Source organism: Rattus norvegicus, chromosome 11 (genome assembly GCF_036323735.1).
Source record: "Rattus norvegicus strain BN/NHsdMcwi chromosome 11, GRCr8, whole genome shotgun sequence".
Classification (NCBI taxonomy): Eukaryota; Metazoa; Chordata; class Mammalia; order Rodentia; family Muridae; genus Rattus; species Rattus norvegicus.
In genome coordinates, this window is record NC_086029.1 from 95,055,472 (window position 1) to 95,081,485 (window position 26,014).

The following is a 26,014-nucleotide window of genomic DNA, read 5'->3' on the forward strand; positions in this document are numbered from 1 at the left end:
ATTCAGAGGAAATTAGGACTTTATATACCTTGTGGAGTGGGTAGAAGTTTTGGGGTGAATGTACATTATTGTCTGGGTCTGAGTTGCTGCAAATGCTTCATTTTCAAGGAGATAAATCCCAGGTACATAAAACTATAATTTGACCACCAGGCTATAGCTGTGGTGGAAATCAGAATCAAAAGGTTACATTTACTGTAACATGCAAATACAGAAGAGAGGATCAACCCTTAGTCTTTCTGGTATCAAGATGAGATTTTTTTGGGGGGGTTTCATACATCATGACCACACTCTTAATCCAGGCCCATTCTGCCATAGCATGGCTTACTTGTCCCACAGTAATGGACTTGTAGAGAAGAAAAGCTCTCCCTAAAAAGACAAATCAAAATGGATAGTTATAGATGGATTAAAGGGTTTGGCAATTGGTATAGAAATTTTAAGCAAGAACGGAAAAGAGAGATAGAACAAGGGCATATGTGTAAGGGTAGCTAAATCAAAGGTGATTTGAGGTGTTGTAAGGAAACCACATACAAAAAATTCCCTAAAACTTTTACATATATGGAGGTGATCAAAATGAAATTGCCATAAGTGAGGTAACAGAACCCCCATGGATATCCATTTTCTCTAACTGAAGATTCCAGTACTTTGAGTTACATTTAATCCAGTTCTTGATTAAGCAGAACCCATAGGAAACACTGAACAACCCAAGCTATTGCCAAAGCTATTATTGTTTGCTCCTAAAAACTTGACGGTAAGGCCATATTGCTGGACAGCCCCTGTGTAATCCATTTGGCAATGACAGGCAGAGCTGGTGCTTGCTAAGAGCCTTCACCTAATAAGCTAGTAGTCCTGGTATTGGAAGAGTTTTACACAATATGAAAGGATAGAGGTAAACAACACCCTAACTACAAACATTTTAATCTTCAATGTTGACCTTCCTTTAAGATATGTTTGTGCAATACTGTAATGAAGGCTATGTGTATAATCAAAGGGTATCTGGTTTAATTAAGACTCACTTACTATGGTAAGTACTTCTGTGATAAAATACAATAATATGCCCAGTGCTACTTTGCTGCCTAGAACCTGATATAGAGAAAAACCAAATGCGGGTGTTCTGCTAAAGGAACACATCAACAAAAAAACCTCCTGATGATATGTGTCTATACTCATATATCCATCCTTCTTCTTCCTTCATGAGAAAAGTATCCTATTTAAGAAAAAAGAAATGGAAACAAATACAGAGACTTGGATTCAGGAAATACACAGAAAGTAAGAGGCCTTGTAATATTAGGACCTATCCTCATCATCACGGTAAAAAAGCTAATCCTTTGGCAAAATAGGAGGGGAAAGGAGTGTAAGAGATGAGGGGTTGGAGGACATCAAGGAATCAAGGCTTTCTAGAAACAACAGGATTGATGTATAAATGACCTTGAAGAGACAGTAGCAACTTGTAGCTGAAGAGGTCCTGCAGCTTAAAGAGGAATTGAACATCACCCCACAAATAACCCAGAAACTGTCTCCAACATACCACACCTTGCTAATAAAATATTTGTTGACCTAGAAGCAAACCTGTTATATAAATCATAGTTAAGAAAATGCTACATGCCCAGCGTTAGATCAGCAACACAAAATGAACTTAATAACATCTTTAGAGGTTCTTTGTCTCAGTCTCATGTTAATCCGGTTTTATATTTTTATTGGATTACTGGGTTGCTTGAGTCTCTGCATGTATATGCATTTCTTGTGCTTTTTCTTCAAGCATTCTTCTCACTTGCTTGTTTTTCCTATTTTATTTTATATTGTTTTATCTAATTATATTTTATTTAATTATTATTTTTCAGATGCCTATTTGTTGTCTAATGGAAGACAGGAAAGGAGAAATAAATGTAAGTACAATATATTATATGAGAAAATGCTTTCAATATAAAATATACTTGTGTCATTTTCTTTTGTTTCTACCATTAAAATCTTTGCTGTTTTCACAATAGACTATCATTTTTTGTCGATAAGATACATAAACGGATAGCATTTCACAGTGATGATGGTGGCCTTGAATGAATGTTTACTTTCAGATTTAAACATTCATGCATGCTTTTGTTCTTTTTGGTTTTCCTGCAAGAATGTGAATGACAGATATTTTGTTTTACCATTTTATTTTGATCAAAAGTGCATTCATTTTACATATGACCATCCTGAAGATTTTCTGTTATCTGTCATTATAATATTCAATGATAAAATTATCTATGCCAACTGTTAAGTCAGTAGTTCTCTCTCATCCTTCATAATTCTATAACTGTTTAACAGAGTTCCTTATATTTTTTGACCCCCATGTTATAAAGTTATTTTGTTAGTACTTTGTAAGGGCAAATGCACTAAGCAATTCCCTAGACAACTATCATACCCATGAAAAAGGAATGGCAACAAAGAAGAAAACTCTTGTTTACTGCTCAGTGATTAGATAACCAGATGTTTCTGTGCTGCCCAGAAATTCAAGTTGATTCTGTCACATGCATTTTAACATATGGCAACATAACCTGTGGCATATTTATCCTTATACTGATTATTAATTAAAATAGTAGTGTCTCTCAACTTATAGTCTGTAAACCCCACAGGGATTCTGTATCAGATGTCTATCATATCACATATCTATTTGCCTTATGATTTATAACAGTACCAAAATCACAATTACGAAGTACTAACATATTATTTTCCTTATACAGTATTGTAGGCCAACCTTTCAGATTAATTTTTACCAGTTACAAGAAGAATTTTCTTTTTCTCCCAAATTTCTCATTAGCCACAGATACATTTTCCATTTTTTTATGGCAGGTATATTGAAGCTACTTTTTAAACTTGATTCTTTTAAAGAATTTTTTTAAAAAGTTATTTGTGTGTGTGTGTGTGTGTGTGTGTGTGTGTGTGTGTGTGTAAGCAAAAGAGGAAAAGAGCCTGGGTTTTGAGGGGCTAGAATAGGACATATGATCCCCTAGAGCTATAATTATAGCAAGTTCTGAGCTGTCTGACATGGGTGTTAGGAACCAAACTCATGTCCTCTGCAGGAACAGAAAGAACTCTTAAATGCTGAGACCCATTGAACTCCAGTCCTCTAACAAATTCTTACCTAAATATGACCACAATAAAGTTATTGGACTTCTAAAAAATAAGAGTATGTCCCTCAACCAGGTATTGATTTTCTATGTAAAAGTGAACTGGGTTACCCACTGTGTTTGTTGAAAAATTTTCAGAACTATATTAAAGGGCAATTTATGTTTCAATCCGAGGCAAGATAGGGGATATGAAACTTTGCAAATGGTTTCATTATTGGTATAGGGACCTAGCAGTCGCATCCTAGATAACAGGAAATGGTTACAATATGGCCAAGAAGCTACCCAGTACTCCCCAGCTTCTCTGTAGTTTCCCATCCATGTTCAGAATTTTCTGTCTGGCCACTTGGTGGAGCTACGTCCTCCTCATGTGCAGTTTCTCCATTTCTCAATCAAACCCAGTCTGAAATAAAGGAGCAGCTTGAACATCCCCAGGAAGAGGGTATTTGCATGAAGTCAACCTGCAGTTGAAATCCAGAGACATATAAGGGTAAGAATGGGAGCCTAGTTATCACTTGTCCATTGAACTCAGGAAGCTGAATCCAGACGATTTCACCATGACTTGGACTCCACTGCTCCTTGTCTTCTTTCATCACATCACAGGTGAGTATGTTTACGGAATCCACGGAAAGTAACTGTGTTCGTCGCAGGGATGTTCGTTCATAGTCTTCCCTGTGAACGGGGTTGCCTTGTTTTACTGACTATTATTATTTTCTTCTTACAGGATCATATGGCCAGTTCACGCTGACTCAACCAAAGTCCGTGTCAGGATCTTTAAGAAGCACTATCACCATTCCCTGTGAGCGCAGCAGTGGTGACATTGGAGATAGCTATGTGAGCTGGTACCAGCAACACTTGGGAAGACCCCCCATCAATGTGATCTATGCTGATGATCAAAGACCATCTGAAGTGTCTGATCGGTTCTCGGGCTCCATCGACAGCTCCTCTAACTCAGCCTCACTGACCATCACTAATCTGCAGATGGATGATGAGGCCGACTACTTCTGTCAGTCTTACGATAGTAATATTGATATTAATCACAGTGATGCACATCATGGAGGAAGTGAGACAAAAACCCCCCCAGAGCAGCAGCTGTGAAATTATTTGTGAAAAGGACTATTACTATTTCACATCTCTCTTAAAAATGTTGCTATTGGTATTGCCAAGTCACAATTTCTTCTACACTCACTACAAGATTCCAGTTTCCTTTCCCACATGTGGATGTCTGACCTCTTTTGTCACTGAACACACTCTGGTTCAATCCCGTGAACAGATAGGGTTGAAAACGTAAATTGTGGTGGGCAATACTACTCACATTTTGTGTCTGAGACTTCTTTACACATGTGAAGTGTTTAGCATCATCTCTGAACTTGAATCACCCTTATAGTTTTATGTTTCCTATTCATCATATCTCTAACTCTCTACATTGCTGAAGGTATTAGTAATATGGGAAATGACACACTCGGGTGAAGCCGCTGTCTCAACAAATTTTTTGAAGCTATTAAGAAGCCCCTGGATGTGACTCTTACTTAAGCCACTAAGATATAAGGATACGGTTTTATCTCCCTGAATTTCTGTCCACAACCACTAAGCGAAAGAATAGCATTAAACTCAAGTGAATATCTTAGTAAGAGGGTCATATTCTAGTGAGAACAAAGTCTGGGTTACCCAGCCTTATAGAAGAATCAACTGTGGTCTATAATGAAATGTAAAGAGGGACCTATCATGCATGTAAATATTAAAATATACATACACTAGGAATATGAGCTCTTCTGTCTCAGAACTACTCTCTCATCTTTAAAACTCTGAAGAGCATGGTACTAGCATAATGAAAGTTAACAAAGAATGCTCAGAGAGGCAAAGAAAGCAACGAGTATTGTATTATTAAGAATCCTGGTCTTCCTGGTTGCTGCCGCTGCAGAGAGCCCCTGGGCAGCACCCCACGAGCGAACCTGAGCCTCGGGACCACAGGTAAGACCAAATTTTCTGCTGCAAGAAAGCTGCCTGGTGAGCTTGGGACACACGGAAGCAGAATTTCTCTAGGACCCGGCACGGTCTGTGTTTACCGGAAGTCCCACACCCGCGGATCCCGGCCTGCAGCAGCTCTCTGCTCCCAGACCCGGTGAGAGAGAGACCCAAACGCCTGGTCAGGTGGGCACTCCTGAGGCTGCAGAGCGGAAGAGACCACCAACACTGCTCACCCCTGCCCACATCCCTGGCCCAAGAGGAAACTGTATAAGGCCTCTGGGCTCCCGTGGGGGAGGGCCCAGGAGCGGCAGGACTTCTGCGCCTGAGACACCGCCGGATCCTGAAAGAAACAGACCGGATAAACAGTTCTCTGCACCCAAATCCCGTGGGAGGGAGAGCTAAACCTTCAGAAAGGCAGACAAGCCTGGGAAACCAGAAGAGACTGCTCCCTGCACACACATCTCGGACGCCAGAGGAAAAAGCCAAAGACCATCTGGAACCCTGGTGCACTGAAGCTCCCGGAAGGGGCGGCACAGGTCTTCCTGGTTGCTGCCACTACAGAGAGCCCCTAGGCAGCACCCCACGAGCGAACCTGAGCCTCGGGACCATAGGTAAGACCAAATTTTCTGCTGCAAGAAAGCTGCCTGGTGAACTCAAGACACAGGCCCACAGGAACAGCTGAAGACCTGTAGAGAGGAAAAACTACACGCCCGAAAGCAGAACACACTGTCCCCATAACTGACTGAAAGAGAGGAAAAGAGGTCTACAGCACTCCTGACACACAGGCTTATAGGTCAGTCTAGCCACTGTCAGAAATAGCAGAACAAAGTAACACTAGAGATAATCTGATGGCGAGAGGCAAGCGCAGGAACCCAAGCAACAGAAACCAAGACTACATGCCATCATCGGAGCCCAATTCTCCCACCAAAACAAACATGGAATATCCAAACACATCAGAAAAGCAAGATCTAGTTTCAAAATCATATTTGATCATGATGCTGGAGGACTTCAAGAAAGACATGAACACACTTAGGGAAACACAGGAAATCATTAATAAACAAGTAGAAGCCTACAGAGAGGAATGGCAAAAATCCCTGAAAGAATTCCAGGACAACACAATCAAACAGATGAAGGAATTAAAATGGAAATAGAAGCAATCAAGAAAGAGCACATGGAAACAACCCTGGATATAGAAAACCAAAAGAAGAGACAAGGAGCTGTAGATACGAGCTTCACCAACAGAATACAAGAGATGGAAGAGAGAATCTCAGGAGCAGAAGATTCCATAGAAATCATTGACTCAACTGTCAAAGATAATGTAAAGCGGAAAAAGCTACTGGTCCAAAACATACAGGAAATCCAGGACTCAATGAGAAGATCAAACCTAAGGATAATAGGTATAGAAGAGAGTGAAGACTCCCAGCTCAAAGGACCAGTAAATATCTTCAACAAAATCATAGAAGAAAACTTCCCTAACCTAAAAAAAGAGATACCCATAGGCATACAAGAAGCCTACAGAACTCCAAATAGATTGGACCAGAAAAGAAACACCTCCCGTCACATAATAGTCAAAACACCAAACGCACAAAATAAAGAAAGAATATTAAAAGCAGTAAGGGAAAAAGGTCAAGTAACATATAAAGGGAGACCTATCAGAATCACACCAGACTTCTCGCCAGAAACTATGAAGGCCAGAAGATCCTGGACTGATGTCATACAGACCCTAAGAGAACAAAAATGCCAGCCCAGGTTACTGTATCCAGCAAAACTCTCAATTAACATTGATGGAGAAACCAAGATATTCCATGACAAAACCAAATTTACACAATATCTTTCTACAAATCCAGCACTACAAAGGATAATAAATGGTAAAGCCCAACATAAGGAGGCAAGCTATACCCTAGAAGAAGCAAGAAACTAATCGTCTTGGCAACAAAACAAAGAGAATGAAAGCACACAAACATAACCTCACATCCAAATATGAATATAAAGGGAAACAATAATCACTATTCCTTAATATCTCTCAATATCAATGGCCTCAACTCCCCAATAAAAAGACATAGATTAACAAACTGGATACGCAACGAGGACCCTGCATTCTGCTGCCTACAGGAAACACACCTCAGAGACAAAGACAGACACTACCTCAGAGTGAAAGGCTGGAAAACAACTTTCCAAGCAAATGGTCAGAAGAAGCATGGAGTAGCCATTCTAATATCAAATAAAATCAATTTCCAACTAAAAGTCATCAAAAAAGATAAGGAAGGACACTTCATATTCATCAAAGGAAAAATCAACCAAGATGAACTCTCAATCCTAAATATCTATGCCCCAAATACAAGGGCACCTACATACGTAAAAGAAACCTTACTAAAGCTCAAAACACACATTGCACCTCACACAATAATAGTGGGAGATTTTAACACCCCACTCTCATCAATGGACAGATCATGGAAACAGAAATTAAACAGTGATGTCGACAGACTAAGAGAAGTCATGAGCCAAATGGACTTAACGGATATTTATAGAACATTCTATCCTAAAGCAAAAGGATATAACTTCTTCTCAGCTCCTCATGGTACTTTCTCCAAAATTGACCATATAATTGGTCAAAAAACGGGCCTCAACAGGTACAAAAAGATAGAAATAATCCCATGCGTGCTATCGGACCACCACGGCCTAAAACTGGTCTTCAATAACAATAAGGGAAGAATGCCCACATATACGTGGAAATTGAACAATGCTCTACTCAATGATAACCTGGTCAAGGAAGAAATAAAGAAAGAAATTAAAAACTTTTTAGAATTTAATGAAAATGAAGATACAACATACTCAAACTTATGGGACACAATGAAAGCTGTGCTAAGAGGAAAACTCATAGCGTTGAGTGCCTGCAGAAAGAAACAGGAAAGAGCATATGTCAGCACCTTGACAGCACACCTAAAAGCTCTAGAACAAAAAGAAGCAAATACACCCAGGAGGAGTAGAAGGCAGGAAATAATCAAACTCAGAGCTGAAATCAACCAAGTAGAAACAAAAAGGACCATAGAAAGAATCAACAGGACCAAAAGTTGGTTCTTTGAGAAAATCAACAAGATAGATAAACCCTTAGCCAGACTAACGAGAGGACACAGAGAGTGCGTCCAAATTAACAAAATCAGAAATGAAAAGGGAGACATAACCACAGATTCAGAGGAAATTCAAAAAATCATCAGATCTTACTATAAAAACCTATATTCAACAAAATTTGAAAATCTTCAGGAAATGGACAATTTCCTAGACAGATACCAGGTATCAAAGTTAAATCAGGAACAGATAAACCAGTTAAACAACCCCATAACTCCTAAGGAAATAGAAGCAGTCATTAAAGGTCTCCCAACCAAAAAGAGCCCAGGTCCAGATGGGTTTAGTGCAGAATTCTATCAAACCTTCATAGAAGACCTCATACCAATATTATCCAAACTATTCCACAAAATTGAAACAGATGGAGCCCTACCAAATTCCTTCTACGAAGCTACAATTACTCTTATACCTAAACCACACAAAGACACAACAAAGAAAGAGAACTTCATACCAATTTCCCTTATGAATATCGACGCAAAAATACTCAATAAAATTCTGGCAAACCGAATTCAAGAGCACATCAAAACAATCATCCACCATGATCAAGTAGGCTTCATCCCAGGCATGCAGGGATGGTTTAATATACGGAAAACCATCAACGTGATCCATTATATAAACAAACTGAAAGAACAGAACCACATGATCATTTCATTAGATGCTGAGAAAGCATTTGACAAAATTCAACACCCCTTCATGATAAAAGTCCTGGAAAGAATAGGAATTCAAGGCCCATACCTAAACATAGTAAAAGCCATATACAGCAAACCAGTTGCTAACATTAAACTAAATGGAGAGAAACTTGAAGCAATCCCACTAAAATCAGGGACTAGACAAGGCTGCCCACTCTCTCCCTACTTATTCAATATAGTTCTTGAAGTTCTAGCCAGAGCAATCAGACAACAAAAGGAGATCAAAGGGATACAGATCGGAAAAGAAGAGGTCAAAATATCACTATTTGCAGATGATATGATAGTATATTTAAGTGATCCCAAAAGTTCCACCAGAGAACTACTAAAGCTGATAAACAACTTCAGCAAAGTGGCTGGGTATAAAATTAACTCAAATAAATCAGTTGCCTTCCTCTATACAAAAGAGAAACAAGCCGAGAAAGAAATTAGGGAAACGACACCCTTCATAATAGACCCAAATAATATAAAGTACCTCGGTGTGACTTTAACCAAGCAAGTAAAAGATCTGTACAATAAGAACTTCAAGACACTGAAGAAAGAAATTGAAGAAGACCTCAGAAGATGGAAAGATCTCCCATGCTCATGGATTGGCAGGATTAATATAGTAAAAATGGCCATTTTACCAAAAGCAATCTACAGATTCAATGCAATCCCCATCAAAATACCAATCCAATTCTTCAAAGAGTTAGACAGAACAATTTGCAAATTCATCTGGAATAACAAAAAACCCAGGATAGCTAAAGCTATCCTCAACAATAAAAGGACTTCAGGGGGAATCACTATCCCTGAACTCAAGCAGTATTACAGAGCAATAGTGATAAAAACTGCATGGTATTGGTACAGAGACAGACAGATAGACCAATGGAATAGAATTGAAGACCCAGAAATGAACCCACACACATATGGTCACTTGATTTTTGACAAAGGAGCCAAAACCATCCAATGGAAAAAAGATAGCATTTTCAGCAAATGGTGCTGGTTCAACTGGAGGGCAACATGTAGAAGAATGCAGATCGATCCATGCTTATCACCCTGTACAAAGCTTAAGTCCAAGTGGATCAAGGACCTCCACATCAAACCAGACACACTCAAACTAATAGAAGAAAAACTAGGGAAGCATCTGGAACACATGGGCACTGGAAAAAATTTCCTGAACAAAACACCAATGGCTTATGCTCTAAGATCAAGAATTGACAAATGGGATCTCATAAAACTGCAAAGCTTCTGTAAGGCAAAGGACACTGTGGTTAGGACAAAACGGCAACCAACAGATTGGGAAAAGATCTTTACCAACCCTACAACAGATAGAGGCCTTATATCCAAAATATACAAAGAACTCAAGAAGTTAGACCGCAGGGAAACAAATAACCCTATTAAAAAATGGGGTTCAGAGCTAAACAAAGAATTCACAGCTGAGGAATGCCGAATGGCTGAGAAACACCTAAAGAAATGTTCAACATCTTTAGTCATAAGGGAAATGCAAATCAAAACAACCCTGAGATTTCACCTCACACCAGTGCGATTGGCTAAGATCAAAAACTCAGGTGACAGCAGATGCTGGCGAGGATGTGGAGAAAGAGGAACACTCCTCCATTGTTGGTGGGATTGCAGACTGGTAAAACCATTCTGGAAATCAGTCTGGAGGTTCCTCAGAAAATTGGACATTGAACTGCCTGAGGATCCAGCTATACCTCTCTTGGGCATATACCCAAAAGATGCCTCAACATATAAAAGAGACACGTGCTCCACTATCTTCATCGCAGCCTTATTTATAATAGCCAGAAAATGGAAAGAACCCAGATGCCCTTCAACAGAGGAATGGATACAGAAAATGTGGTACATCTACACAATGGAATATTACTCAGCTATCAAAAACAACGAGTTTATGAAATTCGTAGGCAAATGGTTGGAACTGGAAAATATCATCCTGAGTGAACTAACCCAATCACAGAAAGACATACATGGTATGCACTCATTGATAAGTGGCTATTAGCCCAAATGCTTGAATTACCCTAGATCCCTAGAACAAACGAAACTCAAGACGGATGATCAAAATGTGAATGCTTCACTCCTTCTTTAAATGAGGAAAAAGAATACCCTTGGCAGGGAAGGGAGAGGCAAAGATTAAAACAGAGACTGAAGGAACACCCATTCAGAGCCTGTCCCACATTTGGCCCATACATATACAGCCACCCAATTGGACTAGATGGATGAAGCAAAGAAGTGCAGACCGACAGAAGCCGGATGTAGATCGCTCCTGAGAGACACAGCCAGAATACAGCAAATACAGAGGCGAATGCCAGCAGCAAACCACTGAACTGAGAATAGGTCCCCTATTGAAGGAATCAGAGAAAGAACTGGAAGAGCTTGAAGGGGCTCGAGACCCCAAAAGTACAACAATGCCAAGCAACCAGAGCTTCCAGGGACTAAGCCACTACCTAAAGACTATACATGGACTGACCCTGGACTCTGACCCCATAGGTAGCAATGAATATACTAGTAAGAGCACCAGTGGAAGGGGAAGCCCTGGGTCCTGCTAAGACTGAACCCCCAGTGAACTAGTCTATGGGGGGAGGGCGGCAATGGTGGGAGGGTTGGGAGGGGAACACCCATAAGGAAGGGGAGGGGGGAGGGGGATGTTTGCCCGGAAACCGGGAAAGGGAATAACACTCGAAATGTATATAAGAAATACTCAAGTTAATAAAAAAAAAAAAGAAATTTGTAACAAAAAAAAAAAAAAGAATCCTATCCAAAGTATTATACAGAAGATCTAAGTTCACATCAGAAAGTCAAATAGTGATAAAACACAAGGGGCAACATGCTTTGCACTAAATGGATAACAATGTAATCAGAAACATATTTCAAAAACAAAATGGCATAAAATTTTACTTATCCTCATATTATTTTATTAATAGACTGAAAATAACTGGCTGTAATAGATCACTTCTTCACAACTTTTCAGTTTCATGAAATTTTCCATTCTTTGTATTAATTTTTGCATTTGTTATTGGGTAGTTTTTGTATTTGCATAGCAAATGTTATCCCATTTCTCACTTCTCCATCTCCCATGCTCCCTCTTCCGTTTCTATGAGTATGCTCCATCTCCCACCCACCCACTCTCACCTCACGACCCTGGCATTCCCCTACACTGGGAGAAAAGAGTCTTAACAGGACCAAGGGCTTTTCCTCCTATTGATGCCAAACAAGGCCAACCTCTGCTATATATGCAGCTAGAGCTATGGGTCCCTCCATGTGCTCTCTTTGGTTGGTGGTTTAGTCCCTGGGAGCTCTGAAGGGTCTCAGAAGTTGATCCTGTTGTTCTTTCTATGAGGATGCAAATCCTTTCAGCTCCTTCAGTCCTTTCTCTAACTTTTCCATAGGTGTCCCCATGCTCAGTCCTTTGGTTAGCTGCAAACATCCTCATTTGTATCAGTAAGGCTGTGGCAGTGCTTCTCAGGAAACATCCATATCAGGCTCCAGTCAGCAAGAACTTTTTGGCATCTGCAATAGTGATTGGGATTGGTGGCTGTCTAAGGGATGAATCCCCAGGTGGTACAGTCTCTGAATTGTCTTTCCTTCAGTCTCCATTCTTTGTCACTGTATTTCCTCCTGTGAGTATTTTGTTCCCTCTTCTAAAGAGGGACTGAAGCATCCACATTTTGATCTTCCTTCTTCTTTATATGGTCTATAAATTGATTCTTGGGTCTTTTGATCTTTGGGATAATATTAACTTATTAGTTAGTGTATATCATGTGTGTTCTTTAGTGACTGGTTACATCACTCAGGATATTTTTTAGTTTGATCGATTTCTCTAAGAATTTCATGAAGTCATTGTTTTTAATACTTGAGTAGTACTCCACTGAGTAAGTGTACCCTATTTTCTGTATCCATTTCTCTGTTGAAGGACATCTGGATTCTTTCCAGCTTCTGCTTATTATAAATAAGGCTGCTATGAACATAGTGGAGCATGTGTCCTTCTTATATGTTGGGGTATCTTTTAGGTATATGCCCAGGAGTGGTATACTGGGTCTTCAGGTAGTGTTATGCCCAATTTTATGTAGAACTACCAGAATGATTTTCATAGTGGTTGTACTAGCTTGGCAATTCCATAGACAATAGAAGAATGTTCCTTTTACTCCACGTCCTTACCAGCATCTGGTGTCACCTGAGACTTTTAACCATTCTGCTGGTGCTAAGTGAAATCTCAGGGTTGTTTTAATTTGCATTTCCCTGATGACTTTGGATTTTGAACATTTCTTTAGGTGCTTCTCATCCATTTGATATCCCTCAGTTGAGTATTCTTTATTTAGCTCTGTACCCCCATTTTTAGTAGGATTATTTGGCTCTCTGGAGTCTAACTTCTTAAGTTCTTTATATATATATTAGATATTAGCCCTCTATCAGATGTAGGGTTGGTAAAGATTTTTCCCAATCTGTTCATTGCTGTTTTGTCCTATTAACAGTGTCCTTTGCCTTACAGAAGCTTTTTAATTTCATGAGGTCTCATTTGTCAATTGTTGATCTTAGAGCATAGTCCATTGGTGTTCTGTTTCAGAAATTTTCCCTGGTGCCCATATGTTCATGGCTCTTACCCACTTTCTCTTCTATTAGGTTCCATGCATCTGGTTTTATTTGGAGTCCTTGATCCACTTGGATTTGAGCATTGTACAAGGAGATGACAATAGATTTGCATTTGTCTATGTGCTGACTGTCAGATAAACCAGCTCCATTTTTTGAAAATGCTGTCTCTTTTTCCCAATGGATAGTTTTAGCTCCATTGCCAAAGATCAAGTGACCATAGGTGTGTGGGTTCATTTCTGGATCTTCAATTCTATTTCATTGATCTACCTGCTTGTCTCTATACCAATACCATACAATTTTGTCACTATTGGTCTGTAATACAGATTGAGGTCAAGGATGATGATTCACCCAGAAGTTCTGTTATCATTGAGGATATTTTTCACTATCCTGGGTTTTTGTTATTCCAAATGAATTTGCAAATTTTTCTTTCAAACCCTATGAATAAATGAGTTAGAATTTTCATTGGGGTTGCACTGAATATGTAGATTACTTTTGGCAAGCTGGCCATTGTTATTATATTAATTCTGCCAACCCATTATAATGGGAGGGCTTTCCATTCTCTCAGATCACATTCTGTATTATTAAACATAATTTTTCATATTTTCCCTTTCTCCCGTCTCTCCCATTTCTGTGATATGGATAATGAGTTCTTCATAGGAAGAGCAAGGAAAGTACTAAAAGTAAATTGAGGCAATAATGTAAAGAGTGGAAGTAGTTAGTTAAAACATGTCTTTTATTTGGGGGGGGGAGGAAATGTTTTATTGCAGCTTGCTGTGCTTGGGTCACAACACACTCCGTCACACGTCAGAGCAGGAAATAAAGACAGAAACAGGAGACTAGAACTAAAGCTGAGGCCATGGAAAGGTCCTGCTCAATAATTTGCTCCCTATGGCCTATTCATTGTGCTTTCCAATACAACTTAGGACCACCTGCTCAGAGACAGTGCTGCATGGAGTGCGCTGGGCCCTTCCACATCAATACTTTTTTTTTTATTAACTTGAGTATTTCTTATATACATTTCGAGTGTTATTCCCTTTCCCGGTATCCGGGCAAACATCTCCCTCCCCCCTCCCCTTCTTTATGGGTGTTCCCCTCCCAACCCTCCCCCCATTGCCGCCCTCCCCCCACCAGTCTAGTTCACTGGGGGTTCAGTCTTAGCAGGACCCAGGGCTTCCCCTTCCACTGGTGCTCTTACTAGGATATTCATTGCTACCTATGGGGTCAGAGTCCAGGGTCAGTCCATGTATAGTCTTTAGGTAGTGGCTTAGTCCCTGGAAGCTCTGGTTGCTTGGCATTGTTGTACATATGGGGTCTCGAGCCCCTTCAAGCTCTTCCAGTTCTTTCTCTGATTCCTTGAACGGGGGTTCTATTCTCAGTTCAGTGGTTTGCTGCTGGCATTCGCCTCTGTATTTGCTGTATTATGGCTGTGTCTCTCAGGAGCGATCTACATCCGGCTCCTGTCGGTCTGCACTTCTTTGCTTCATCCATCTTGTCTAATTGGGTGGCTGTATATGTATGGGCCACATGTGGGGCAGGCTCTGAATGGGTGTTCCTTCAATCTCTGTTTTAATCTTTGCCTCTCCCTTGCCTGCCAAGGGTATTCTTTTTCCTCATTTAAAGAAGAAGTGAAGCATTCACATTTTGATCATCCGTCTTGAGTGTCGTTTGTTCTAGGGATCTAGGGTAATTCAAGCATTTGGGCTAATAGCCACTTATCAATGAGTGCATACCATGTGTGTCTTATGTGATTGGGTTAGCTCACTCAGGATGATATTTTCCAGTTCGAACCATTTGCCTACGAATTTCATAAAGTCATTATTTTTGATAGCTGAGTAATATTCCATTGTGTAGATGTACCACATTTTCTATATCCATTCCTCTGTTGAAGGGCATCTGGGTTCTTTCCAGCTTCTGGCTATTATAAATAAGGCTGCAATGAACATAGTGGAGCACGTGTCCTTTTTATATGTTGGGCCATCTTTTGGGTATAGGCCCAAGAGAGGTATAGCTGGATCCTCAGGCAGTTCAATGTCCAATTTTCTGAGGATCCTCCAGACTGATTTCCAGAATTGTTGTACCAGTATGCAATCCCACCAACAATGGAGGAGTGTTCCTCTTTCTCCACATCCTCGCCAGCATCTGCTGTCCCCTGAGTTTTTGATCTTAGCCATTCTCACTGGTGTGAGGTGAAATCTCAGGGTTGTTTTGATTTGCATTTCCCTTATGACTAAAGATGTTGAACATTTCTTTAGGTGTTTCTCAGCCATTCGGCATTCCTCAGCTGTGAATTCTTTCTTTAGCTCTGAACCCCATTTTTTACTAGGGTTATTTGTTTCCCTGCGGTCTAACTTCTTGAGTTCTTTGTATATTTTGGATATAAGGCCTCTATCTGTTGTAGGATTGGTAAAGATCTTTTCCCAATCTGTTGGTTGCCGTTTTGTCCTAACCACAGTGTCCTTTGCCTTACAGAAGCTTTGCAGTTTTATGAGATCCCATTTGTCGATTCTTGATCTTAGAGCATAAGCCATTGGTGTTTTGTTTAGGAAATTTTTTCCAGTGCCCATGTGTTCCAGATGCTTCCCTAGTTTTTCTTCTATTAGTTTGAGTGTGTCTGGTTTGATGTGGAGGTCCTTGATCCACTTAGACTTAAGCTTTGTACAGGGTGATAAGCATGGATCGATCTGCATTCTTCTACATGTTGACCTCCAGCTGAACCAGCACCATTTGCTGAAAATGCTGTCTTTTTTCCATTTGATGGTTTTGGCTCCTTTGTCAAAAATCAAGTGACCATATGTGTGTGGGTTCATTTCTGGGTCTTCAATTCTATTCCATTGGTCTATCTGTCTGTCTCTGTACCAATACCATGCAGTTTTTATCACTATTGCTCTGTAATACTGCTTGAGTTCAGGGATAGTGATTCCCCCTGAAGTCCTTTTATTGTTGAGGATAGCTTTAGCTATCCTGGGTTTTTTGTTATTCCAGATGAATTTGCAAATTGTTCTGTCTAACTCTTTGAAGAATTGGATTGGTATTTTGATGGGGATTGCATTGAATCTGTAGATTGCTTTTGGTAAAATGGCCATTTTTACTATATTAATCCTGCCAATCCATGAGCATGGGAGATCTTTCCATCTTCTGAGGTCTTCTTCAATTTCCTTCTTCAGTGTCTTGAAGTTCTTATTGTACAGATCTTTTACTTGCTTTGTTAAAGTCACACCGAGATACTTTATATTATTTGGGTCTATTATGAAGGGTGTCGTTTCCCTAATTTCTTTTTCGGCTTCTTTCTCTTTTGTATAGAGGAAGGTAACTGATTTATTTGAGTTAATTTTATACCCAGCCACTTTGCTGAAGTTGTTCATCAGCTTTAGTAGTTCTCTGGTGGAACTTTTGGGATCACTTAAATATACTATCATATCATCTGCAAATAGTGATATTTTGACTTCTTCTTTTCAGATCTGTATCCACTTGACCTCCTTTTGTTGTCTGATTGCTCTGGCTAGAACTTCAAGAACTATATTGAATAAGTAGGGAGAGAGTGGGCAGCCTTGTCTAGTCCCTGATTTTCGTGGGATTGCTTCAAGTTTCTCTCCATTTAGTTTAATGTTAGCAACTGGTTTGCTGTATATGGCTTTTACTATGTTTAGGTATGGGCCTTGAATTCCTATTCTTTCCCGGACTTTTATCATGAAGGGGTGTTGAATTTTGTCAAATGCTTTCTCAGCATCTAATGAAATGATCATGTGGTTTTGTTCTTTCAGTTTGTTTATATAATGGATCACATTGATGGTTTTCCGTATATTAAACCGTCCCTGCATGCCTGGGACGAAGCCTACTTGGTCATGGTGGATGATTGTTTTGATGTGCTCTTGGATTCGGTTTGCCAGAATTTTGTTGAGTATTTTTGCGTTGATATTCATAAGGGAAATTGGTATGAAGTTCTCTTTCTTTATTGTGTCTTTGTGTGGTTTAGGTATAAGAGTAATTGTGGCTTCGTAGAAGGTATTCGGTAGTGCTCCATCTGTTTCAATTTTGTGGAATAGTTTGGATAATATTGGTATGAGGTCTTCTATGAAGGTTTGATAGAATTCTGCACTAAACCCGTCTGGACCTGGGCTCTTTTTGGTTGGGAGACCTTTAATGACTGCTTCTATTTCCTTAGGAGTTATGGGGTTGTTTAACTGGTTTATCTGTTCCTGATTTAACCTCGGTACCTGGTATCTGTCTAGGAAATTGTCCATTTCTTGAAGATTTTCAAGTTTTGTTGAATATAGGTTTTTATAGTAAGATCTGATGATTTTTTGAATTTCCTCTGAATCTGTTGTTATGTCTCCCTTATCATTTCTGATTTTGTTAATTTGGCCGCACTCTCTGTGTCCTCTCATTAGTCTGGCTAAGGGTTTATCTATCTTGTTGATTTTCTCAAAGAACCAACTTTTGGTTCTGTTAATTCTTTCTATGGTCCTTTTTGTTTCTACTTGGTTGATTTCAGCTCTGAGTTTGATTATTTCCTGCCTTCTACTCCTCCTGGATGTATTTGCTTCTTTTTGTTCTAGAGCTTTTAGGTGTGCTGTCAAGCTGCTGACATACGCTCTTTCCTGTTTCTTTCTAAAGGCACTCAGCGCTATGAGTTTTCCTCTTAGCACAGCTTTCATTGTGTCCCATAAGTTTGAGTATGTTGTACCTTCATTTTCATTAAATTCTAAAAAGTTTTTAATTTCTTTCTTTATTTCTTCCTTGACCAGGTTATCATTGAGTAGAGCATTGTTCAATTTCCAAGTATATGTGGGCATTCTTCCTTGATTGTTATTGAAGACCAGTTTTAGGCTGTGGTGGTCTGATAGCACGCATGGGATTATTTCTATCTTTCTGTACCTGTTGAGGCCCATTTTTTGACCAATTATATGGTCAATTTTGGAGAAAGTACCATGAGGAGCTGAGAAGAATGTATATCCTTTTGCTTTAGGATAGAATGTTCTATAAATATCCGTTAAGTCCATTTGGCTCATGACTTCTCTTAGTCTGTCTACATCTCTGTTTAATTTCTGTTTCCATGATCTGTCCATTGATGAGAGTGGGGTGTTGAAATCTCCAACTATTATTGTGTGAGGTGCAATGTGTGTTTTGAGCTTTAGTAAGGTTTCTTTTACATATGTAGGTGCCCTTGTATTTGGGGCATAGATATTTAGGATTGAGAGTTCATCTTGGTGGATTTTTCCTTTGATGAATATGAAGTGTCCTTCCTTATCTTTTTTGATGACTTTTAGTTGAAAATTGATTTTATCTGATATTAGAATGGCTACTCCAGCTTGCTTCTTCTGACCATTTGCTTGGAAAGTTGTTTTCCAGCCTTTCACTCTGAGGTAGTGTCTGTCTTTGTCTCTGAGGTGTGTTTCCTGTAGGCAGCAGAATGCAGGGTCCTCGTTGCGTATCCAGTTTGTTAATCTATGTCTTTTTATTGGGGAGTTGAGGCCATTGATGTTGAGAGATATTAAGGAATAGTGATTATTGTTTCCTGTTATATTCATATTTGGATGTGAGGTTATGTTTGTGTGCTTTCATTCTCTTTGTTTTGTTGCCAAGACGATTAGTTTCTTGCTTCTTCTAGGGTATAGCTTGCCTCCTTATGTTGGGCTTTACCATTTATTATCCTTTGTAGTGCTGGATTTGTAGAAAGATATTGTGTAAATTTGTTTTTGTCATGGAATATCTTGGTTTCTCCATCTATGTTGATTGAGAGTTTTGCAGGATACAGTAACCTGGGCTGGCATTTGTGTTCTCTTAGGGTCTGTATGACATCAGTCCAGGATCTTCTGGCCTCCATAGTTTCTGGCGAGAAGTCTGGTGTGATTCTGATAGGTCTGCCTTTATATGTTACTTGACCTTTTTCCCTTACTGCTTTTAATATTCTTTCTTTATTTTGTGCGTTTGGTGTTTTGACTATTATGTGACGGGAGGTGTTTCTTTTCTGGTCCAATCTATTTGGAGTTCTGTAGGCTTCTTGTATGCCTATGAGGATCTCTTTTTTTAGGTTAGGGAAGTTTTCTTCTATGATTTTGTTGAAGATATTTACTGGTCCTTTGAGCTGGGAGTCTTCACTCTCTTCTATACCTATTATCCTTAGGTTTGATCTTCTCATTGAGTCCTGGATTTCCTGTATGTTTTGGACCAGTAGCTTTTTCCGCTTTACATTATCTTTGACAGTTGAGTCAATGATTTCTATGGAATCTTCTGCTCCTGAGATTCTCTCTTCCATCTCTTGTATACTGTTGGTGAAGCTTGTATCTACAGCTCCTTGTCTCTTCTTTTGGTTTTCTATATCCAGGGTTGTTTCCATGTGTTCTTTCTTGATTGCTTCTATTTCCATTTTTAATTCCTTCAACTGTTTGATTGTGTTTTCCTGGAATTCTTTCAGGGATTTTTGTGACTCATCTCTATGGGCTTCTACTTGTTTATTTATGATTTCCTGATATTCTTTCAAGGATTTTTGTGTCTCCTCTCTATGGGCTTCTACTTGTTTATTTATGTTTTCCTGGAACTCTTTCAGGCATTTTTGCGATTCCTCTCTGTAGGCTTCTACTTGTTTATTAATGTTTTCCTGTGTTTCTCTAAGGGAGTTCTTCACGTCTTTCTTGAAGTCCTCCAGCATCATGATCAAATATGATTTTGAAACTTGATCTTGCTTTTCTGGTGTGTTTGGACATTCCATGTTTGTTTTGGTGGGAGAATTGGGCTCCGATGTTGCCATGTAGTCTTGGTTTCTGTTGCTTGGGTTCCTGCGCTTGCCTCTCGCCATCAGATTATCTCTAGTGTTACTTTGTTCTGCTATTTCTGACAGTGGGTAGACTGTCCTATAAGCCTGTGTGTCAGGAGTGCTGTAGACCTGTTTTACTGTTTTCTTTCAGCCAGTTATGGGGACAGAGTGTTCTGATTTCTTGTGTGTAGTTTTTCCTCTGTACCGGTCTTCAGCTGTTTCTGTGGGCCTGTGTCTTGAGTTCACCAGGCAGGTCACTTGCAGCATACAAGTTGGTCTTACCTGTGGTCCCGAGGCTCAAGTTCACTCGGGGGGTGCTGCCCACGGGCTCTCTGCAGCGGCAGCAACCAGGAAGACCTGTGCCGCCCCTTCTGGGAACTTCAGTGCACCAGGGTTCCAGATGGCCTTTGGTGTTTTCCTCTGGCGTCCGAGATGTGTGTGCAGAGAGCAGTCTCTTCTGGTTTCCCAGGCTTGTCTGCCTCTCTGAAGGTTTAGCTCTCCCTCCCACGGGATTTGGGTGCAGAGAACTGTTTATCCGGTCTGTTTCCTTCAGGTTCCGGCGGTGTCTCAGGCAGGGGTCCTGCCGCTCCTGGGCCCTCCCCCACAGGAGCCCAGAGGCCTTATACAGTTTCCTCTTGGGCCAGGGATGTGGGCAGGGGTGGGCAGTGTTGGTGGTCTCTTCCGCTCTGCAGCCTCAGGAGTGCCCACCTGACCAGGCGGTGAGGTCTCTTTCCCACGGGGTCTGGGAGCAGAGAGCTGCTGCGGGCCGGGCAAAACATGTCTTTAGTTGTGTGAAAACAAGTCTTCTGCTACAAAGATGATAGCTAAAAATAAGAGAAAATCAGTTTAAAATCAGTACAGAAGCACAAAACTAAAACTTGGAGTAGAGCTAATATGCTAATCAATGCATCTCCATCATCTGATTGGGATTTGAATGAATTCTCAGAATGTATCATTCATGGACAATAGAACACTGGTTTGGTTAATACTTAAGATCCACACTGATGATTATATAAAAAGTACAAAGATATGGTACTGACATTTCAATGAAATATAGATTGTTAAACAAAAAAGATCAAATATTTGCTACTTTTTTACATGATGGAAATCCAGATTTCATCTCAAGATGTTTGAGGTAGAAGGATCAGAAGGCAAATGGTATTCATGCACTACTAGAGTCTTCGGGAGAATAAACCAAACGGTTTGGAAATAATCTATCCTCTGAGATAGGTAAGTGTGGAAAAGGTATTTTGGGTCATTGGGTGAGATAACAGAGTTATAGAGAAGAAAGACGGAATTAGGAATAGAGAACTAAAGGAACAGAGTGGAGTGAAATCTTTAACTAAAAATTGTGTAGAATATTAGGCTATGACTGTGGAAGGAGCCCAACTGCAGTGAGCACTGTACCTTCCAACTGCGGTAGAAATTATTCGAGAGAGACAGCATTATTGGGATTAAGGCCCCTCCCTGGACAGCCAACTCTTAATAACACAAATATATGGAGAATGTATGCTAAGAGATGTTCTGCAGAATTCTTATGTTTTTCAGCACTGTGAAAAAAAAAACCAAGTTCCTATGCTGTAAGAACCTGTCCTAAGTTGGAGAAATTTCTCTTCCAAGGCTTTTAGGAGGGAAAGTCATTACTAGAGCTTCCTAAGAGAAGGGAGTTTGTACTTGGTATGGAGAAGAATGAAAGTGCAGAGCTGTAGTGTCCTACAACAAGCCAAGAAACTCAAGTGACTGCTGTCTGCTTCAGTCAGGAAGATAGGCAATAATAAGAATTGCCCCTGCTCCAGAAATCACCACTTCTGGCTGTTAAGAAGGTAACACAAGTATTTTAAGAAGCAGCTGTGTCACACAAATGCACTACTTTTCCAGTGGCACCAACTTAAATAACAGAAAGACCAAATAGCATCCGGGCAGGCCTTACAGATATGCTCATGCAAATGAATCACTTGAGGTTGAAAATCAGCTTGCTCTCTTTATTGGATATAATACAAACTCAAGGAATTTCTATATAATGAGAGTAGAAGCACCTAGTGAAATTTCTTTTAATATCAAATGTATTTTATGTACTTACACACCATCTGACCCAAAATTCCTTTGACAAAATTAAAACTAGAAAACAATGTAGACATATGCTGTTCTATAACTTGTGTGCACTGCCTGCATTGAGTCTTCCTGCTTTTCTTATCTGTAGTCTTCTTATTTTCTGTTCTTCGTGGCTATACTGTTCTGCCATCTATGCTTATTTATGGAAACTTAAATATTATTGGCTACATCCTGTATATGAGAAAAAATATGAGATTGTGTGACTTTGCCTAATAAATTACATTCTAAGTTTGCACATCTTCCTGCAAGTTTTTAAATTCCATTTATCTTTTGAGCAAAGTAGTCTCTCTCTCTCTCTCTCTCTCTCTCTCTCTCTCTCTCTCTCTCTGTGTGTGTGTGTGTGTGTGTGTGTACCATATTTTCGCTGTCCACTCTACTATTGATAAAAAAACTACATTGATTCCAGATTTTACTATGATTAACAAAGCTGTAATGAATACAGGATACAGATATCTTTACCGTAGGGTATGGAGAACTCTCATTCTTTTCCAAGAGTGAAAGATCTGGGTCATATTTTGCTCCTATTTTTTTTCCTTTTCTTTTTTTGTGAAACCACTAAACTGATCTCCACAATGTTTGAACTAGTATGTGTACCCAATTGTGAATACAGCTTCCTTTCTCTTCAGAATCTCTCTGATACTCTTTGTCAGACTTATTGATTGCCACCATCCAGCTGGGGGAGGCCTTATCTCAAAAGAATTTTAGATTGAATTTCCTCAATTACTAGGTAACTAAAAATTTTCAAGAAACAGTTATTGGCAATTAGAATTTTTGTTACTGAGAACTGTCAGTGAATCTCATTTGCTTACATTGCTTACTGGTTGCTTACTTATTACTTGTTAATTAATACCTTCCAGTCATTGTAAACTAGTATTAGATGTTTTCAATTGTATTTGGTAAAGATATTTTTTCTTTCTGTGGGTTGTTTACTATGCTGGCTGTCTTCCTGTTGCACAGATACATTTTCTTTTCCAAGATACATATACTAATATTTAGGTTTAGCTCCTGTGTTGTTGGGGTGCTATATAAGAATGTCTTGCCCTCTCATCTGCAGTATTTTCTTATAGAAAATTCTATATTTTAGTGTTTAAATTTAAGTCTGATACATTTTGAGTTGATTTTAGGACAAGGTAAAAAATATAAATCATTTCTTATTTGAAAACACAAGTACAGTTTTGACTGCAACAATTGTTGAATTAAGTTATTTTCATGTAAATTATGTGGGCATGTCTTTAACCTTTCATAACTGCTTCCTCTGTTCTATCCTATTAGTCTACCTGTCTGTTTATTACACTAGCTGTCTTCCTAGTATAATGTGAGTCAATCCTCATTTTATCTAAACCTGAGAAATATGGCATGAGTATTTTAATAGTTATGAAATTAATTCCGTAAATTAATTTAGATGGTATATGCATTTTCAATATAGTGACTCTGCCAATCAAGGAACATAGGGTATTTATCAACACTATAGTATCTTCTGTGGTTTCATTTGCAATTATGAAGATATTTACATTCCTAAGTACTTAATTGTGTGGAGAGTTAGCTCTAATAAAATATTTTTGAGTTGCTTTCTCCAAGCATACATTGTTATTATAAATAAAAGCTGCCCTTTATAACATGGATTTTGTATCCAATAACTTCCAGGTGTATATTATCTCCAGGCATTTGCAAACAGACTGAATAAGACTTTTAAATAAGAAATCATATATTTATATCTCAGTAGTATTTTACTGTGTTTTTGCATTTCAACTAAATCACTTTTATGTTGTTTTCATTTCTGGTTATTGCGAAGAGACCAGAATGAAATCTTTCAGAATGTCTGTGTCAACTACTATGTTTATTCCTTGGGAAGATATCTAGAAGTATAGGTGAATAATAGTATGTATTTATTTTAGTACTTTTGAATTTCTCCATATTGATTCTCAGAGTGGATTATCATGGTTTGTCCTGATGTTGTTTGTATTCTGATGTTAGTTCTGCTTCCTCAAGATGGGTTGTCCCCAACAAGGAATCTATCACACACTCTGGTGTTCTCATATGGATCTTCTCCCAATTTTAACTTGGCAATAAAGGCTAGCGCTTGTGATTGGGCAAGAGAGTGGAAAGGTAAAACTGGAGGTTTGAGGGTGAAGCTAGGTAAATAGGAAGAAGAGGATGAGAGGGGAAGTGGAAGTATACAGGACTGAAGTGGAGGAGGAAGCCATGATGGATTACAACCAAGTGTCCAGGAGAAACCACAAGTAGCAAGAAGTCTTATAGCTGGGGCATAAGTTGGTATAGTGTTGGATCTGCCCAATTATAGTCATATAACTTATAATTATAATAACTGGATTATGTGTTTTTATGTGGGCTTATAGGGGTTCAAAACTTCAGCAACAAATTGGAACACCAATGATGGGCTTAGATGTTAGGATAATAGATGGAAAACTCCAACACAAGGAGGGAAGCTACTTCCTAAAAAAATCAAGATAGTAATGTTCTTTCAACTAATCCAAAATAAAATAGCCACATTAACATAACTCCATCTCTAACAACAAAAGTAACAAGAAACAACAATCATTGATCCCTAATATCTCTTAAAATCAATGAATTCAATTCTCCAAAAAAATACATAGACTAACAGAATGGATAAATACAGGACCCAGCCTTTTGTTGCCTACACGAAATGCACCTCATTGACAAAGACAGACACTTCCTCAAAGTAAAAGGCTGGAAAATTTTTTTCCAAGCAAACGGTCCCAAAAAACAAGCTGGAATACCATACTAATGTCAAATAAAATCAACTTTCACCAAAAAGTTTTCAAAAAGAGGTAAGGAAAGACTCTTCGTACACATCAAGGAAAAAATCCACCAAGAAGAACTGTCAAATCTTAATATCTATTCTTCAAGTGCAAGGGCAACCACATTCATAAAAGAAACTTTAGTAAATATCAAAGCACACATTGTGCCTCATACAATAATAGTGGGAGAATTAAACATGCCACTATCATCAATGGACAGATCATGGAAACAGAAAATAAACAGAAACACAGTGAAACTAACAGAAGCTATGATCCAAATGGATTTAACATATATCTATAACATTTCATCCTAAAACAATAAAATATACATCCTTCTCAGCAACTCATGGTCTCTTCTCCAAAACTGACCACATAATTGGTCACAAAACAGGCCTCAAAAGATACAAGAAGATGAAGTAATCCCATGTATCCTATCAGATCAACATTGAGTAAGGCTGGTCTTCAATAACATAAAACAGAGTCCCACATACACATGGAGGCTGAACAATGCTCTGCTCAATGACAACTTGATCAAGGAAGAAGTGAAGAAAGAAATTAAAGACTTTTCAGAATATAATGAAGATTAAGGCACAACATACCAAGGGGCTTCTCCTCCCATTGGTGGCCAACAGAAGGATCAATATGGAAAACATCGCACATTTACACAATGGAGTACTACTCAGCTATTAAAAACAATGACTACATGAAATTCTTAGGCAAATCGATCTTGAGTGAGTGAGGTAACCCAGTCCCAAAACAACATGCGTGGTATGCACTCACTGATAACTGGATATTATCCTAAAAGCTTGGAATACCTGAGAAAAAATTCACAGATAATATGAAGCTCAAGAAGAAAGATCACAATGTGGATGCTTCAGTCCTTCTTAGAATGGAGAATAATACACT

The 26,014-nt window shown here is 39.1% G+C and overlaps 1 protein-coding gene and 1 long non-coding RNA gene across 2 annotated transcripts in view; one reads left to right on the forward strand and one right to left on the reverse strand.

The window, feature by feature from the left end:
* Nucleotides 1-3,578: 3,578 nt before the first annotated feature.
* LOC134481033 (immunoglobulin lambda-1 light chain-like) overlaps nt 3,579-26,014 on the forward strand; it is a 357,250-nt gene continuing 334,814 nt past the window's right edge. The window contains exons 1-2 of the mRNA XM_063270869.1: nt 3,579-3,704; nt 3,826-4,135. Of these exons, the coding sequence (XP_063126939.1) occupies nt 3,659-3,704; nt 3,826-4,135 (356 nt within the window). The 5' untranslated portion in view covers nt 3,579-3,658. The remainder of the gene's footprint in view (nt 3,705-3,825; nt 4,136-26,014) is intronic.
* Nucleotides 20,702-26,014, reverse strand: part of LOC134481036 (uncharacterized) — a 121,654-nt gene continuing 116,341 nt past the window's right edge. Inside the window, exon 5 of the long non-coding RNA XR_010056208.1 lies at nt 20,702-21,040. This is a non-coding gene — a long non-coding RNA (uncharacterized LOC134481036). The remainder of the gene's footprint in view (nt 21,041-26,014) is intronic.